Source organism: Cucurbita maxima, unplaced genomic scaffold, assembly GCF_002738345.1.
Source record: "Cucurbita maxima cultivar Rimu unplaced genomic scaffold, Cmax_1.0 Cma_Scf00020, whole genome shotgun sequence".
Classification (NCBI taxonomy): domain Eukaryota; kingdom Viridiplantae; phylum Streptophyta; class Magnoliopsida; order Cucurbitales; family Cucurbitaceae; genus Cucurbita; species Cucurbita maxima.
Genome location: NW_019272036.1, coordinates 993,276 through 1,010,073, shown reverse-complemented (window position 1 = coordinate 1,010,073; position 16,798 = coordinate 993,276). Strand labels below are relative to the sequence as shown.

The 16,798-nt window shown below is 33.5% G+C and overlaps 3 protein-coding genes and 1 non-coding gene across 4 annotated transcripts; 1 reads left to right on the top strand and 3 right to left on the bottom strand.

Annotated features, from left to right (window-relative positions):
- Positions 1-4,585: 4,585 nt before the first annotated feature.
- LOC111494790 (auxin-responsive protein IAA4-like) lies at positions 4,586-5,514 on the top strand. The gene is made up of 3 exons (XM_023144782.1): positions 4,586-4,853; positions 4,930-5,244; positions 5,335-5,514. Exons 1-3 carry the CDS (start codon positions 4,699-4,701, stop codon positions 5,402-5,404), a joined length of 540 nt encoding a protein of 179 aa, XP_023000550.1. The 5' UTR covers positions 4,586-4,698; the 3' UTR covers positions 5,405-5,514.
- An 89-nt stretch (positions 5,515-5,603) lies between these two features.
- LOC111494896 lies at positions 5,604-5,800 on the bottom strand. The gene has a single exon (XR_002720252.1). It is a non-coding gene; the product is annotated as a U2 spliceosomal RNA (small nuclear RNA).
- A 1,295-nt stretch (positions 5,801-7,095) lies between these two features.
- Positions 7,096-8,887, bottom strand: LOC111494755 (CBL-interacting serine/threonine-protein kinase 7-like). The gene has a single exon (XM_023144736.1). It carries the CDS (start codon positions 8,673-8,675, stop codon positions 7,377-7,379), a length of 1,299 nt encoding a protein of 432 aa, XP_023000504.1. The 5' UTR covers positions 8,676-8,887; the 3' UTR covers positions 7,096-7,376.
- A 3,890-nt stretch (positions 8,888-12,777) lies between these two features.
- On the bottom strand, positions 12,778-14,961 carry LOC111494757. The gene is made up of 4 exons (XM_023144740.1): positions 14,700-14,961; positions 13,806-14,228; positions 13,528-13,720; positions 12,778-13,431 (listed from the first exon to the last, which is right to left on the bottom strand). The coding sequence occupies exons 1-4, from the start codon at positions 14,715-14,717 to the stop codon at positions 12,839-12,841; spliced, it is 1,227 nt and encodes a 408-aa protein (XP_023000508.1). The 5' UTR covers positions 14,718-14,961; the 3' UTR covers positions 12,778-12,838.
- Between the last annotated feature and the right edge of the window lie 1,837 nt (positions 14,962-16,798).

Sequence of the window (16,798 nt, the reverse complement as noted above, 5' to 3'; positions counted from 1 at the left end):
CCAAATGTTCCTTTAATTTAGGACATGTGGGGGCTGCCTCTTTTTTTTTTTTTTTTTCTTTTTTAATTTATATCAAAGAATTAATTTTTTAAAAAATATAATGATATTAATCGGGTGTGATTAAGGTAATTTATATCAAATTAAAATTATAACTAATCTTTATGGTCTACGTCGATAATCATTTTGTGTTTGCTGTTAGACGAACATGACTCTCCACAATGGTATGATATTGTCCACTTTGAGCATAAACTCTCATGACTTGGCTTTGGGCTTCCCAAAAGGCCTCACACCAATGAAGAGTGTATTCTTAGATTATAAATCTATGACCATTCCCTAAATTAACCGATGTGAGACTTTCATTATCCAACACTCGCAACATTATTTAAAATAATAATAAACAAATAAATCATTAAAAAAACATGTAAAAGTGTGGTTTTTTATTTGGTAGTTTGAGGTCATTGGTATCAGTTACTGGGTGACAAAAGAATCTCAATCCTCTCATTATGAAAACAATTTTTTAGTATTATTATTTTTTATTTTGAGTGCTTGTCTTTTAAATTATTTTCTATTCTCATGTAATTAAAAAATAAAAATATATATTTGATTATAAGTTTGGATCCGTATAATTTATTTTAACGTTGTATTGATCTATGTTTTAATTAATATATTTAGTGTTCATATATTACTTTCAACTAGAATATAGTTTAACTGATAAATATATAAATATTTGATTAAGAGGTTTGAGTTTTAGAAAATACTTTTGACTATAACGTCTAAAATTATCATGGCTAAGTTTTGAATAGAAAACGTTAAAGTTTTATTCCAACTATACCCTTAAACTTTTATATATATATTTATCGTAAAGTTGTAAATAAAAAACGTTTCAATCGATCTTTACCTATAAAACACAATGACTTTATATGCAACAAAAATTTAATAACATCAAATTATCATACTTCACTTATTACCCACAAATATAATTAGAAAATTTTATTTAAAGATAAATAATATGGAAATAAAATAGGAATTTGAAATTAATTATGTATTTAATGGCCCACCCAAAGAGGGAAGCCGAATTGGACACGCAACGGAACGCGGTCTCGAACGGGTAAAACGGCGTCGGTGAGTGGTAAAAATGTAAAAAAAGAACACGAATGGTAATGACTGCAGATACGTGGCACCGCGTTTAAGGCAACAGGTGGCGTGTTTGTCAGGTGAGGACTTTGAAAGCTGCTGACAGCGCAATCCAACCAAACAGCCTCTGGACAGTGGACAGGGCCCCACGTTTCCTCGTCAGCAGTATCACACGTGGACGATGGTCCAACCCATCGTACGTGTTCCCGCCGTTCTCAATCCCTGCCCCCACACGCTTCCAGTTTTCTCCCCGGCCCCACACCCCCAGCTTAAATTACATAAATTTTACAAATTAAATTCAAATTATTTAATTCTTTTTAATTCTTTTGCCCTTCTCAATATTATACCCTATGCATTAATTTTTTAATTTAATATTTAACGATAAAAATTGAAGGTTTATAAATAAAATGTGAATAAACAAGATTTAAACTTAATTTATAATATAATTCAATTTTTTTAATTTTATATCTAACAAGTCTCTTCACGTATAATTTTGTGTCTAATAGATCTTGACTTACTCAACACTTTTTTTTTTAAATTACGAACTTATTATTAGACTACGAGCACTAGCAGATATTGTTATTCTAGGCTTCCCTCAAAGTTTTAATAACACGTGTCTATTAGGGATAAGTTTTAATGCCCTTATAAGAAGTGTTTCGTTCTCCCCTCCAACCGATGTGGGATCTCACAATCCACTCCCTTAGGAGTCTAATGTTCTCACTGGCACACCGCCCAATGTTTGGCTCTGATACTATTTGCAACAACTCAGACCACAGCTAGCAGATATTGTGTTTTTGGGCTTTCCATTTTAAAAGGTGACTATTAGGGAGAGATTCTCACACTCTTGTAAGGAATGTTTTGTTCTTTCTCCAACTAATGTGAGATCTTACGTTATTAGATACAAAGTTAAAAGTTCAAATACTTGTTAAATATATTTTACGTGACACGATGTACTAGCCACAAATTTATACTTTTAACACAAATGTCAATGAGTTGAGTGACTAGATTTGTCAAATTATTTATGAGTTTGACCGAGAGAGGGGAGAAAGATTAGGGTTTGAGACAATACATTAATTGTAGAAGGAGTAATATAATGTTTGGGTGAGAGATAGAAAAGGAAAGGGTTATAAAACGAAAGAGATTGTGCAATATAGTTCAATGTATAGGTGATAATGGAACATAGGAGGATGGTCCAAAATTAGAGGTTGAATCATGTGGAAGCAAATGCTCACTTCCATAGCTTATTTCATTTATAAGAACAGCTGTTTGTTCTTTCTTTTATTGTTGATATTAATTTTGATGGGTGGAATGTCGTCATAGTACCCAAAGTTTTGGCATTCATTTTTTTCTAAGAAACTGGCTCTCTAGCTGAATGAGTTAAGTTGTTTGGAAATAATTTGTGTATATGACGTCCGGATAAGTTTGATATCACTTCGGAAATGGTTGGTGTGCAAATATGGATAAGGTAGTAAATTTGTTGAACGGGACACATACCTAACTTGTAACATAGTGAAAATTGTCGTACCCAGATCTTTTGAGTTAGAGATGTTGGAGTACAAGAATTTATTTTGGACTTTTAACCATGAAGTATAATTATTCATTTTTACTTGACAACCTAGGATTGAGTTGAAAAGAGTTGAATCTAGCGGGTTGGGTTGGTCCTCCTTTAGGCTTAAGGATTTGATAATGAGTCGAGATAACTTTAAGTATCTTAATCAATCTCTTGAGCTTTTGGCCCAAGGTACATATTGTTTCTCCACGACCCATATAGACCCTAGGGTGTGGTCAAGTACAAAGCTAGGGGCTCCATTTTGGATTAGGTTCATCCAGTTTGACTCTCTTACCCTCTCTTAATTAGTTCGAGATATTATAATTAGATTCAATTTTATCCATATAACATAAAAAAAACTGTTTTCATAGTCTCTTAATTATAGAATGTCTGTATGGAGTATAACATTATAGCATATAGACTCGTGTGCCTTCTAGAGATAGAGGTATGATTCGGTAGCTTTATTAAAGACAAAAGAATTAGTCACCACCCTATGTACTCACCATTAAAGAGTTAGGACAATAATAGCTCACTAATATTTAGTTGTTGCAAGATTGTTTCACATCATTTATATATATATATTTCTTTTAATTAATGTAGATAGCTGATTAACGTGTGATAAATCTTAATTTTGTGAATCATTTTTTCTTTTCCTTTAAAATTTTAATTGTTCTTAATTTAAAATAATTTTAAGTCGGCAAAAAATTTCTTTTCCATTTTTTTTTTTTTTTGTCACTTAATTTGAAAAGGTTGAAATTAATAAATAATTAGTTGTTTAGTCAAAAAGGTTGTGTTATTTCAAATTTTAATCATGCCTAAAAAGACTATCACCATAAAAACTACTCCTTTTGAAATGTTCTTTAGATTTCTCTTTCTTTCACCTTTTTCAAATTGATTTTTTTTTTCCTCAAATTATATTTGTAATTTAAAAAATATATAAAATATGTATGACCCACTTCAAATAAAATTGAAATTTGATATTGGAGATATGACACAGTATAAATGAGTTGTTCATAAATGAACCAACATTACATTCGAATGAGAGTAATCTAGAATATAGAATGGTTAAAAAAGTTTAAAATAATTGAAAGCAGCTAGCTATACCAATAAGATGTACTTTTTTATTTTGACGGTTTAATCATAGAATCTTCAAGATTAAGGATATTTTACTTAGAACAATCTTATCCTACTCGATGCGAGAAATTTTTTTTAAAATAAACAATATCATATTATTATAAAACAAAAATAATAATAAGGATCGAGATTCGAAAGCATTAAGGAGTTGGAAGACGCGCACGAGGTGGGGAGGATGGGTCCTTTGGTTCGTGGGTTTTGGTACATTCTATTGATTTTGATTTACGAACCAACCACTACACACCGTGGGACTCAACCACCCCACGCCCACATCCAAATAGAGAACAAGAAACAAGAAATATATATAAAATAATAATAATAATAATAAATGATTAAATTTTAAAAAGTAATATTTATATATAATAAAATTTAAGGATGGTTTTAAACCTTTTTTTAATTTTAATATCTTCCCTAATTTTTTAGGCGTAACTCAAGTTGGTCAACTGGAGACGACTTTGACTTAGTCAACTGGATTATTTTTTTCTTTTTAATTTTTTTCATGTAATTATAAATTAACTTCTTCTAGAGAGAATATAATTTAATTGTGTTTGTTTTAATATTTTGAGAAAATTGTATAAATATATAAATATATAAATATATAAAATGTTTAAATTTATATAATTGTAAAGGCTACGGGGCCCCCACATCACATGGCAATGCTTGTCCCTTAATATCCAACGCTCCCGATTGGGTTTCCCACAGCCACGTAAACGCATCTCAACCGTCCATTTTCACTGCTCTTCCTGTCCCCTCCTCTGTCCCTCCTTTGCCGCTGTCTGCTCCCATTCCCGCCGACAAATTCCCATCCTCATCTCCTTCTTCATCTTATCTATAAAACCACCCTTTTCTTCTCTCCCAAACAAACAAAAAAAAAAAAAAAAATGGATTCCAAGCTCTCCGATCTCAATCTCGGAGCCACCGAGCTCCGTCTCGGCCTCCCAGGAACAGCCGCCGAAAGCGACGGCTCTGCAGACAACTCTTCTGGGGTTCGAACTTACAAGAGAATTTTACAGAACGACTCTGCTCCTCCACCCAAGTATGTGCCGTTTTCGATTATGACTCTCGTTATGGTTTTTGGGGCTCTGTTTTGATTCTCAATTTGGGTTTTGTAGGTCTCAGGTTGTTGGGTGGCCTCCGATTAGATCCTTTAGGAAAAATACTCTGCTGCCAAAGAAAACAGAGGCAACCACGGCGGCGGAGGGTGGAGGGATTTATGTGAAAGTGAGTATGGATGGAGCTCCTTATTTGAGGAAGATCGATGTGGGTCTCTACAAGGGGTACCCTTCACTTCTCAAGGGTTTAGAGGAGATGTTCAAGTTCAGAATCGGGGCGTACTGTGAAAGGGAAGGGTACCGGGGATCGGATTATGCCCCGACTTATGAAGATAAAGACGGAGATTGGATGCTGGTGGGCGATGTTCCGTGGCGGTGAGTTGTTCTAATAATTCCCCTGAAATTCCAAATCTGTATTTAATTAAATTCATGAGCTTATTTGATTTGGTGATGAATTAAATGCAGGATGTTTATTTCGTCGTGCAAGAGGATGAGAATCATGAAAGGATCAGACGTTGGGGGACTGAGAAATTAACACCTTTGTTTTTAAATTTACAGAACGATATGATGAATTTTTCTTCATTTTTCTTTTTGTTTCAAGTTTTGTAACATTAATTGGCTGATGAAATCAAATTGTAATTAAAATATACTTTCATTACAATATATATTCCCGAAGTCTCTAAATGGAGTCTTGTAATTCCATAAAACTGAAGTACTTTAATAACTGAAAATTGGAGGGGTGCGCCTGGCCCAAACTGTAGTGCAACGAATGGGCGATGCTGGAGAGCCCCAATAGCAAGCTACTGCGGGTGGGCTCTCCCCCTTGAAAAATTAATTTAATATCATGTGGGCCGATGGCCCACGTATCAGATATTAAACTGATAAGAACAGATACTACACTTGATCTTAGCCAAAAGGCCGAGAAAGGTATGATTTAAACGACGTATGCACGCCTCTTTTATACCCAGTCTCCTGCTCTTGCTTCTAAGTTTAACCGATGTGGGACAGATTGCTCACGGCAATTCTGTTCATTTTCTAAAATCCCTTTTTCGTTGGCAAATTTAACATTATTTAAATTCCTCTCTTTTATTTTTTTCTTAAATTCCAATTCAAATCCTACTTTTGTTCTGAAATAATGAGTTTAGCATTTCAGTTGTAAAAAAAAAAATAATAATAATAACAATTTTGATCTTTCTTATTGAATATATTTGATTATGAAAATATATTTTTTTAAAAATTATAAAACTCGATTATTGAATATATTTGATTCGAATTTGGAGTTTAGTACACAAAATTTCAGTGATCCGAACTAGATAAAATTTTATTATTTTTTATTCATATATTTTCTCTTTTAAATTTAAAAAATATATATATTTAATAGGTTGTATTTTATATTATTTTTAAAAATATTATTTATGACATGAATAAATTAACATACCACTACTCATATATTTTATACTAATTTTTAATACATTATTTAAAATATAAATAAAGTAGCGAAGAACATCTCAAAGTTTAAGGGAAAAAATATATTGAGCTTAACATTCATAAATTATACATACATTAAATAATTTTAAAATATATTGTTTTCATTTTGTAGGTTATTAAATGCATTTTTTAAAACTCAGAATTTTCCATCCATAATTTTCCTTATTTTAGTGGAAAGTAAATGATTTTAAATAACCATTCTAATGTCTACTATAACTTTTGAATCAATCAAATATTTAATTGGAAGAATTCTCGATGATCTTAGGAGTTTGGACACAAAATTTGAGTTTACAACTTTCTCGACGGTTTGAAAATTTTGTTCTAAAACTTTGAGATAATTTTAAGTTATAAAACTAATGTACATTGTTACACCATCATTTACAATTTTTTTTAATTTAAGACCCTCTTCTTCATCAACATCGTGCATAAATAAATCTGAAAACTCTGACAAAAGTGTATCTTTCAATAAAGTATAGTTATAGAACAAGTGGGTCGTCCTCAAGCTCGGTTTTAATTTTTTCACAGTAGTTCTTTGGTTGACTTCCGCTCTACTAATGACTAAATCATAAACCAAATAAAAAATAGGATAAGATGGGCATGAGTTTGAGTATTAATGTTTTTTTTTTATTATTTTTAAATTTCAACCTCTATGAATGCATAAAGATGAATGCATAAAGATGAAGCTAGTTTATTAAATCCCACTTATTATATAATAGGCCTGTTATTGAAGAGACAAAGTTAAAACATGAAACTTTCCATTAAGCAAGCATGGGTGAAATCTTTTTGTTTTCTTAGTTGATTTCAGATCAGTTTCTGAAATCAGCTTTCACAAGATTAAACACCATACCATTTCTAACATGTTACACCTCCCTCTCCTCCCTCAATTAAGCTCTTCTAGTCCAATTTGCATATAAACACCTTCAACAATACCCCCGACCAATGCCGAGACGGAGCCCGAGCTGAGCCCCGGCCCCGGCTCGACTAGCACCCGAAAAGAAGCCTAGTTTGAGATGAGAATATCATATGGCCTCCTCATTGGTATGCCAAGAAACAACAATGTCCTGCAACTTGGCTTTCAAATCCCCCCAATGCATCCTCTCAAACTCAGCTTTGGATTCAGCTACCTTGACTTCGACAATTAAGAGATTAGCAGTGATTTCCAAGACCTCCACCACCAAAATCATCCTCCCTTTCCCCAACCCAATTGCTCCGCTCTTCCCTTTCTCCACTCTGTACCCCAATTCCCCACCGATCTCTGTTACTCTCTCCTCCACCTTCTCCAAGCTCACCGCCGTCATGAATCTCTTCTTCCTACAATCATCCGTCGTCTCAAACAGCCCCGACAGATCCAAACCAGATGACATTGAAATTATATCAAAAGCATTTGATCCAGAAACCCCCAATTCAGATTTGTAATTACCCAACGATTCGAACAAGCTCCGGTTGCTGATTTGGGGCTTCGATCGCACCGATTTCTTGTACCACGAATGCTGCATCAACGCCTCGATGCTCATCCTCGTGTTCGGATTTGGATCCAGGAGTTGGAAAATCAAATGCCGAGCCGGCTTCGAAATCGAATCGGGAAATTGATACTCCCGGCGGTAAACTTTACTGTACATGGCCACCAGATTGTTGTCGGTGAATGGGAGGTGTCCAGAGAGTAAGACGAAGAGGATAACGCCGCATGACCACGCGTCGGCTTTTGCGCCGTCGTAGCCTCTCCTGGTGACTACCTCTGGCGCTGCGTAAGCAGGGGTTCCGCACGCTGTGTGGAGCATTCCGTCTTTGATTTGTTCTGGTAACGCTGAGAGACCGAAGTCGGAGACCTTTAGGTTTCCGTCTTCGTCGAGGAGGAGATTTTGGGGTTTGATGTCGCGATGAGCGACGGCGTTTTGGTGACAGAAATGCAGAGCAGAGACGAGTTGTTGAAAGTAGCGGCGGGCGGAGGATTCCGTTAGCCTACCACGGCGGAGGAGTTTAGCGAAGAGTTCACCGCCAGAGGCGTAATCGACGACGAGATAGATCTTCGTCTTTGTCGCCATGACTTCGTGGATTTTGAGGATGTTTGGATGGTGCTGAAGGCGGCGCATCACGGCGATCTCACGGATAATGCAAGGCTCCATAGCGGCATCGATGGTTTTGTTCTTGTCGATGATTTTAATGGCGACGATGGAGTCATCGGCGAGAGAACGAGCCTGGTACACCTTGGCGAAGCTTCCACGGCCGAGAAAACGACCTAACTGATATTTGCCGAGAAGGATGGCGCCGGTGGGCAGCGGCGGGAGCGGCGGAGGGGTGGGCGGACCACCGTACTCCATTGTGAAATATCGGTAATCGAAACCGACTGATGTTTCGTTTCAAGGGAAAAGGATTTTTATAGGCTCCATTTTCGCGTTCGTTGGGAATTTCCCTTCCCATAGAAATTTAGGAGCTTTCTTTTTCTTTTATTCCCCAAAATGCCCTTCTTATTTTTTACTATGATTAACGTTTTTGCTATTTTTGCAATCCGGGTTGAGGGGTCAGTTTGGAGATAATGTGAGGGACAAGTTTTTTCCTTTTTTCTTTTAATTTGTTTATAAAATTAATCTTGTCATTTAATTTATCCTTCAAATTAAGTTTTGATAATTTACTGTGGTTAAACCTTGATGAGATACTTCAAAACTTCACCGAGGGTCAAAACTGTAATCTAAAGTTCCATCGGTCCTCTATCAACGGTCGGAAAATTTAAGAGCTGATGGGTGACGTGGCTTCTGTCGACTGTGAATGGAGTTATGACGTGGAGTAAGCAGTAGCGATTTAAGGAATTTGGCGGACAGTGGAATTGACACGTGGAGATACAGTTCATCTATTCGGAAATGTGGGGTCCAAATTTGGAGAAGTTGATTACGCTCCTATTATTTCTTTTCTTTCCTGGTTGTCGGTCTGATCGACGATTACTTGCGATTTCAGCTCCATACGAATGAAGTATTAGATCATAATCAAGTCGTTTATTCAAACAACAGCCATACCCAGAAGATATAAAAGTGCTTCCCTTTTGCATTTAATTATATTAAGAGATATGTAACGGTAGAACCCATTGTTAACAGATGTCGTTCTTTTTTTGGCATTTGAAGCCTCGTTTTTAAAACGAATACTTTATTCTCATTCCCAAACCGAAGTGGAGTCTCACAATCCACCACCTTTGGAACCTAGCGTTCTACTCGTTTCTCTTTCTAATCGATGTGAGATCTCACGTATCCGTACAATCCAGATCGTGTAATTGGAAAGGGTTTTGGAAGCTCCTAAAGCCCATAAATGTAGAAACAAAGCCTATTGGGCTTCCTCAACTGGACGAATCTCTGTTTCTCTCGTCCATCTTTTTTCTGTTCTTCTTCAAATTTCTTGTGTAAAATGTGTTCAGTTGGAACCTCCAATGGAATTCTGGAGATAGCCAAGTTTGGGCGTTACCCTACCTATCTGTTTAATGTACACCCCCTAAAGTAACTCTCTATCTCTAATTCTATCGGATCAAGTGCTATATGAGGACAACTAGGACTAGCTCTTTGTGTCAAAATTCTAGCTATTTCAGAGTGGCATCGTTATCATCAATGATATGTGATTTTGTGAGTAATGTAGGCATTTAAGTTCGGAGTTGTTGAACTAATTGGTCCACATGTATCCATGTTACAACTCATGCCCACTACTAACATATATTGTCTACTTTGGTTCGTTACGTATCGTTGTCAGTTTCACGGTTTTAAAACACGTCTATTAGGGAGAGGTTTCCACGCCCTTATAAAAAATACTCGTTTCCCTCTCCAACTAACATGGGATCTCACAATCCATGCCTCCACCTCTCATCTAACTCTTATACTATTTATAACAGTCCAAGCTTATTGCAAATAGATATTGTTCGCTTTGACCCGTTACAATCTTACGGTTTTAAAACACATATGTTAAGGAGAGGTTTATATACCCTTATAAGAAATGTTTCATTCTTCTCTTCAACCGATGTGGTATCTCGCAATCCATCCTCCTAAGGAGTCCAACGTCATCGCTAGCATTCGCTCGGTGTTTAACTCTGATACCATTGGTAACAGCTCAAGTCCACCATTAACACATATTGTCGGTTTTAGTCCGTTACGTATCGCCATCAACCTCACGATTTTAAAATGCGTTTATTAGGAAGAGATTTTCATAATTTTATAAAGAGTGATTCATTCTCCTCTCCCGATCTCACAATTGATATGGAGGGATATAGAAAATAAAGGAAGGAAACTAAGGAGAAACCAATGCAATGTCATGTCTGACTGGCTTATCCATTTTTGAAAGCTAGTTTCCTTATCAAACAAGAAATCACAATCGAACTATCAATTTTTAAATTACTACCCGAAATTAAAATAAAAATTATACATCTAACGATTATAACTATTATAAATTTTTTTTTTATTTTGAGAAATTCAAGATCATAATTTTATTAAATATTTATTTTTTTGTATTTTATTTTTTAATATCGACTCATTAATTAAGTATAAAATGATAAGTCGAAGTCAATTAAGTTTTAATTAATATTGCAATATTATAATTTAAAAGGGTCTCTATTACACTCGTTATTATCATTTAATTTTTATTTACTATCAATTGAATTATTGATAGAGAAATTTATTTATTGATAATGATAAATATAGGTCATATTGAAAATAAGACATTCATTATTTTATTTTTTTAAAATCAAATAAGGATAATATATTATTATTTATTAAATCTTTCAATAAATAAACTTAGTTTTCATTAATTGATTTATTACCATCTAAAAATAAGCTATTAAAACTAAGCTTTTCAAACTTAAAAGAAAAATCCAAATTAATTAAAACCAGTGGATTTTTTTAACTATTTTTTAGTAAATAAGGATCATTAAATGTCGAATTCAAATTCTTAATCTTGATCTGAACTTTATGAACTTTAAAAACATGTGATGTTACACCAACTTCTCTAAAAAAAAAATAAAATTTTAAGTCTTTAAAATGTAAAATTTTCAAAATATATATTGAAATTCAACCTCAAATTTTAATTCTTTAAATAAATTTAAATTACCCAATATTTGAAATATATAATATTGTACTGAAACACGTCATATTCAACAAAATTAAATTTTAATAGATTTTTTTTTTCAAAAGATGATTTTTAATTGACGATACTCTATAATCAAACTCTAATCCAATTGAACTTAAAGTCAAAGGAGAGAACTATTCAACTAAATCACTTATTTGAAAATAATTGGAAAAAAATATGAAAATGATATCAAATTGGATAAGATATTAATTATTCAAATAGGATTTAAATATGTGACGGCCTCTTTTTATGACCTAAGTTTTAAATAATTAAATGTCTTGATTGTGTCGATGATTATTGCTAATATTATAATTTTATTATATTTTTAAAAGGGTAATAACCAAAAAAAAAAAAATGTGTAATAAAAAAATAGAGAGGGAATCATCCGAATATTATATGGACCCATCAATATTTACTTAAAAATAACAAGAAGTTGAATGGGTTTCTTAGATAGAATGATTTATTGTATGCATATTGATTTTCTCCCACAATTTTTAATTAAATCCAAATTCAATTATTAATATTATTGTTTATGTTATTTTACTCGGTTTAATTAATAAGTGTGGTAAAGGAAACTTTTTTTTCTAAATGTTCACATTAATTGGAACATTATTTTTCATAAAAGTAGTTTTTTAAAAAATAAATAAATCAGTTTTTGTCTTCTCCAAAAGAAATTAATATAAATAAATAAATAATTCGAAATTAAAAAGGGAAAGGAAAGCTCTCAACAGACGAGAAATTATTAATTATGTATAAATATTTTGGCAAAATTATGCTTTTTAAGTCGCCTTGCTGTTCCCTTTTAGGAAGCATTCACCCTTCCATTCAATTATAAAAAAACTCCTATATTTTAAAAATAAATGTAATAAAAATATTAACAAAACTTTGTATTTTTATTTAATAAATTATTGTTTAACTTAAAAAAAAACGAGAGTCGAATGGAGAGCTTACAGGCGGATGCCAAAAGAACGTAGACGAAGCACACCAAAAGACGGGTACTGACAGCCATGATCGAGACATTTCCACAAGTATAACAAAAGCCTGGACTTTGGTCTAATCGTAGCAAACTTCGTATTTTATTTAATAAATTATTTTTCATCTTAAAAAAAAAAAAAAACTCTTATTAGTATTGCAAAATTCAATAATATATATGTTTTTTTTCAAAAAAAGAAAAAATTACAAAGACGCAATCCAAATTTGCAACCAAAAACGGAAGGATTTTCCTATATTTTCTTTCCTCCACTAAACAAAAGGACACACACACACAAATATATATATATATATATATCCTCATATTTAATATTTACCCACTTAATTATTATTATTTTCTTTTTTTTTTCTTTTGTTTATGATATTTTAGATTTTCAATACAAAAAAATAAACAAAATTTCTACGGATTCTCTTTGAGGATCGATGTCAATCCAGTAACGATCTTCGCTCCTTTATCGAGACTCTTCGGTTTGATCGCCGGAGGTTGCCAGGCCGTCACTGCCACAGCCGCCTTCTCACCGCCATTAAAACATTTCTGCGGCGGAGGCGATGATTTCATCGAATCACTCTCAGGTGATGTCGTCGTCGTCGTTTCCTCGTCGAAAATCATTTCGAATTCTCCGCAATCCGTTTCTATCGAGGATTGCTCGCTATTGTCGCTTCGGACCTCGTCCGTGATTTCGTTCTCGTTTTGCGATGGATTTGGAGGTTTGGATCTGATGTGAGAGGAAAGCCATTTGGATCTCATGTATTCGGCTTTCCTCCATGGCGGAAAGTGCATCCCCTTCTTTTTCAAGCTCTGTCTCGCCGCCTCCGATACGATCGAGACGATTTGACCTAGACGATCCGTTTTGCCGACGAAGATAGTCGGAAGTACTTGGAGCATCGCCTTGTACACACCAGTCGAACGAGCGATCTCAAACTCCGATCTGAAATCTATGTCTATCACCAATCTCTCGCCCTCCACCATCACATCGATGTATTCATATTCCCCTACACCAAGAGTATTCAGTATAATTCGAATCTATTGGAGTTTTTTTTTTCTTTTTTTGTCTCATGGTTTGGTTTTGTTCTTAGAAGAGTGAGTACCTGCAGGATATGAAGGAGATTTGTCCCATTTTGATTTACAGATTGAAGAATCGTAACCGAGAGATGTAAGCGCATCCGTGACAACTTTTCTCAAATCGTTCTTCATTTTGTGAATTTTATTGTTCTTCTCAACAATCTTTGCGGTGTCCGCTAAGAGATTTCTCTCGGTTACACTGTCGCAGAGAATCAGACTCTGATTCCCAAAATCGATTTGGATCAATTTAAGTTTCAAGACCTTAGAGTACTAATTTTCAGAGAATAATCGAAGTGGCGTTTACCTTGAGTAAATCGGAAACATCCGCACCAGATGATCCGATTGTTACAGATTCACCAAAGTCATCGGACTCATCGTCGGAACTGTCATTACTGTTTCCGTTGAAGCAATTACAGCGATTGCGACCATTTTTCATAGCAGTGGCCACTGACGACTGCTTCTCGTTGCTCTCCTCTATAAAACACTGAATCATTTTAGCCAAACAGATGGAGCTCGGCTCGAACTCACCCACTCCATCTTTATTGACGATGAGCTGTGCGGCCTCTCCAGTCGCTATGGGCTTTTCCGCTGAAGAATTCTTTAGAACATTCGGAAACGGCCGATCGAAGAGCTTTCTCAAACGCGATTTCAGCATCGGCTTGCCTGGATCATTACGAATGCCAACCCTTCCATTTGGAGGATCGATATCAATAGGCTGAATCTTCATCTGAAGACGAAACGAAGAAAAGGTACGAATAGATTTTTTCAAAACAGGAATAAAAAAAGTAAACGAGGGTTTTAAGCTTAATCTGAACTCTAAAACCCTCAGGCTTTCTTTATGATGCAGTAATTAGTAATTACGACGCTCTTCATCTCTGCTCTATTATCAGAATCAATTAATAAGCACCGATTCATAATAAATTCAGACTCCAAGTGAATAAAATCGAAGAGGATGAACACAAACTCGATGCTTCTAGTTTTCCTTTTCATACATTCATCCCGCACTTGGAAATCAGATAAATTACACAAAATTGATGAACAATCAGAGAAATTACAGCCAAGATAACAATACTCCAGTTCAAAATTCATTCCCCTCCACCAAACACTCTTCTCAAATTCAAAATTACAGACAATAAAAAAAACCTAAGAAGTCAGAATATACCAAAAATTTAACCAAGAGGATGTTAGAGATGGATACCTTTCCCCGAAATTCCATGGAACTAGCGCGGATAACTTCGTAACTAAGCGAACGAGGAAATGGATTTCGGATCAGAGCTTTTCGTGAAATACATGACGGCGATGATCGGAGATGCGAAGAGTGCGAGCGGATTGTGAAGAATCAGTCGCTGGAATGTTCATTTCACCGGCCCGATGGTCGTCGCCGGTGAAGATGATGATTAAGATAGAGAAGTTTTGCAGGGATTTTTATGATTCTCAAAAGGCGGATTGTGGAGTACAAAATAGGGGCTGGACTTCTTTATAACAATTTCAGATTGCTGACTGGGACTGTTTAGCCACGTCATAACCCCATGGCATGTGTTATTTTTCATTTTTATAATGTAAGAATTGATGACGTGGAGGGTGAAGATATTATGCCGATGCAACGTGGCGGTTTTTTATTCGTTGTGAGTCAATTATATTGAATTTACGTCAATGCCTTAGTTCTAGTGGACTGTTTGATGACCCCCCGTACTGGGGTAAAATAGTAAATCGCTCGAAAGGTCCAAATAAAGTATGACAGTACGAGATAATTTGTTTATTAATTTTTAATCATGGTAATTTTTTCTTACCCATCTTTTAATTTTAAAAAATATTTGACAAATATTAATATTTAAAACATATTTGCATTTTAATATTATACAAAATTAACCTCTAATTTAAACGGTGTTTCATTAATACTCTTAATTTAAAAAAAAATTATTAATTTTCAAAAGTAACATAAAAAATGCGGAGATAATCTATGAGATATTGATAGATGATTTTTTGTTCATATGACAGTAATAAATTTTTTTTTAACTTTTTTATAAACGTAAAATAATGTTAAATTTCATGTATCTTTTAAATAATTCTATCGATCATAGACATTTATTTTTTAAAAAGTTGAAGGGTATTTTTTTATATTTTTTTAAATTGAGATATTATTAAAACTTTTATTTATAGAACTTTTTGAGATAAAATACAAAATTTATTTAAAAGCTTTTGAAAAATTTTAAATTATTTAATAAATTTTTGGTCTTAATTTTAATTTTAGTCAATAAAGATTGAGAGTAAAATACAATGAGAAAATAATTATAAAAAAATTGGAAAAAAGTATTAAATAAAAGTTGAAACTATATTTCTATTTATATTATATATAAAAACAAAAAGTTATAAGTTGCTTTTTTTAAAAAAAAAAATTATGATTAAAACTAATGAAATAGGTTTCCATTAAAGGGGACAAAAATTCAGCTTTTTTTCAAATGTAATTGTTCTTTTTTGTTAAGATAAAGTCTTTAAATATCCATTGGTATTATCTGTCAATTACTTATTGATTTTAGTGAAGAAATTAATAAAAGTTATAACCACAATGATTCCTTGTTATTATTATTATTATTTTTTATTAAAAAAAATATATATATATATATATATATATAATATATAATAGGTAAACGTAACAACCTTCCTCTATTGGGTTGTCTGATATAAATATTGTCCTATTTAAATTTTTACTTTCAAAAGATTCTTCGAATGAACCATTTTTGGGTCCAATGAAATTCATAGGTATAAGAAGAAACCCTGTCAAATAGAGATTTTTCTTTCGACTATTTTTCAATTGTTAATACGATATATAAGAACCGCTGCTACAAATAGTACTACACCCTTGATCGTGAAATATCGATTGCTTGTTGAACCCTGTGAATTGCGTGAAAGTACGATACTCCAAATTCGGGAGTCTAAGAGTTTTATAAAACGTTCTTGATGGAAAAAAATGTGAATGAAAGATTCCACTGAATTGAATTGGGTTCATGAATCTAAGAAATAAAGTGTTTCTTGAATTTTAAAATGCATTTGCTAGAGAAGGTTTCACACTCTTGTAATGGATGTCTTGCTCTCCTCTCAAATAAATGTGGGATCTTGTCCGACTTTTTTTTTTTTAAATAATATAAATTTAAAAAATAGAGTAAAGGAGACAAGATTATCGATGCCAACTTAATTAGTGAGCTTCTAATTAATAATTTATTCATATCTTAACCTCATCATTCCCAAACAATCATTATGTTTACTAATATGTTAACTTTTCGACAGATTCGGAATACG

What these genes read in the sequence shown, in the direction of transcription:
- LOC111494755 (XM_023144736.1), bottom strand. Translation starts at nt 8,675, where the DNA reads ATGGAGTACGGTGGTCCGCCCACCCCTCCGCCGCTCCCGCCGCTGCCC.
- LOC111494790 (XM_023144782.1), top strand. Translation starts at nt 4,699, where the DNA reads ATGGATTCCAAGCTCTCCGATCTCAATCTCGGAGCCACCGAGCTCCGT. An exon ending in GACTCTGCTCCTCCACCCAA is followed by an intron (nt 4,854 to 4,929) that starts GTATGTGCCGTT and finishes TGGGTTTTGTAG; the next exon opens with GTCTCAGGTTGTTGGGTGGC. An exon ending in GTGGGCGATGTTCCGTGGCG is followed by an intron (nt 5,245 to 5,334) that starts GTGAGTTGTTCT and finishes AATTAAATGCAG; the next exon opens with GATGTTTATTTCGTCGTGCA.
- LOC111494757 (XM_023144740.1), bottom strand. An exon ending in ATGTTTCCGATTTACTCAAG is followed by an intron (nt 13,721 to 13,805) that starts GTAAACGCCACT and finishes TTTGGGAATCAG; the next exon opens with AGTCTGATTCTCTGCGACAG. An exon ending in ATCTCCTTCATATCCTGCAG is followed by an intron (nt 13,432 to 13,527) that starts GTACTCACTCTT and finishes CTCTTGGTGTAG; the next exon opens with GGGAATATGAATACATCGAT.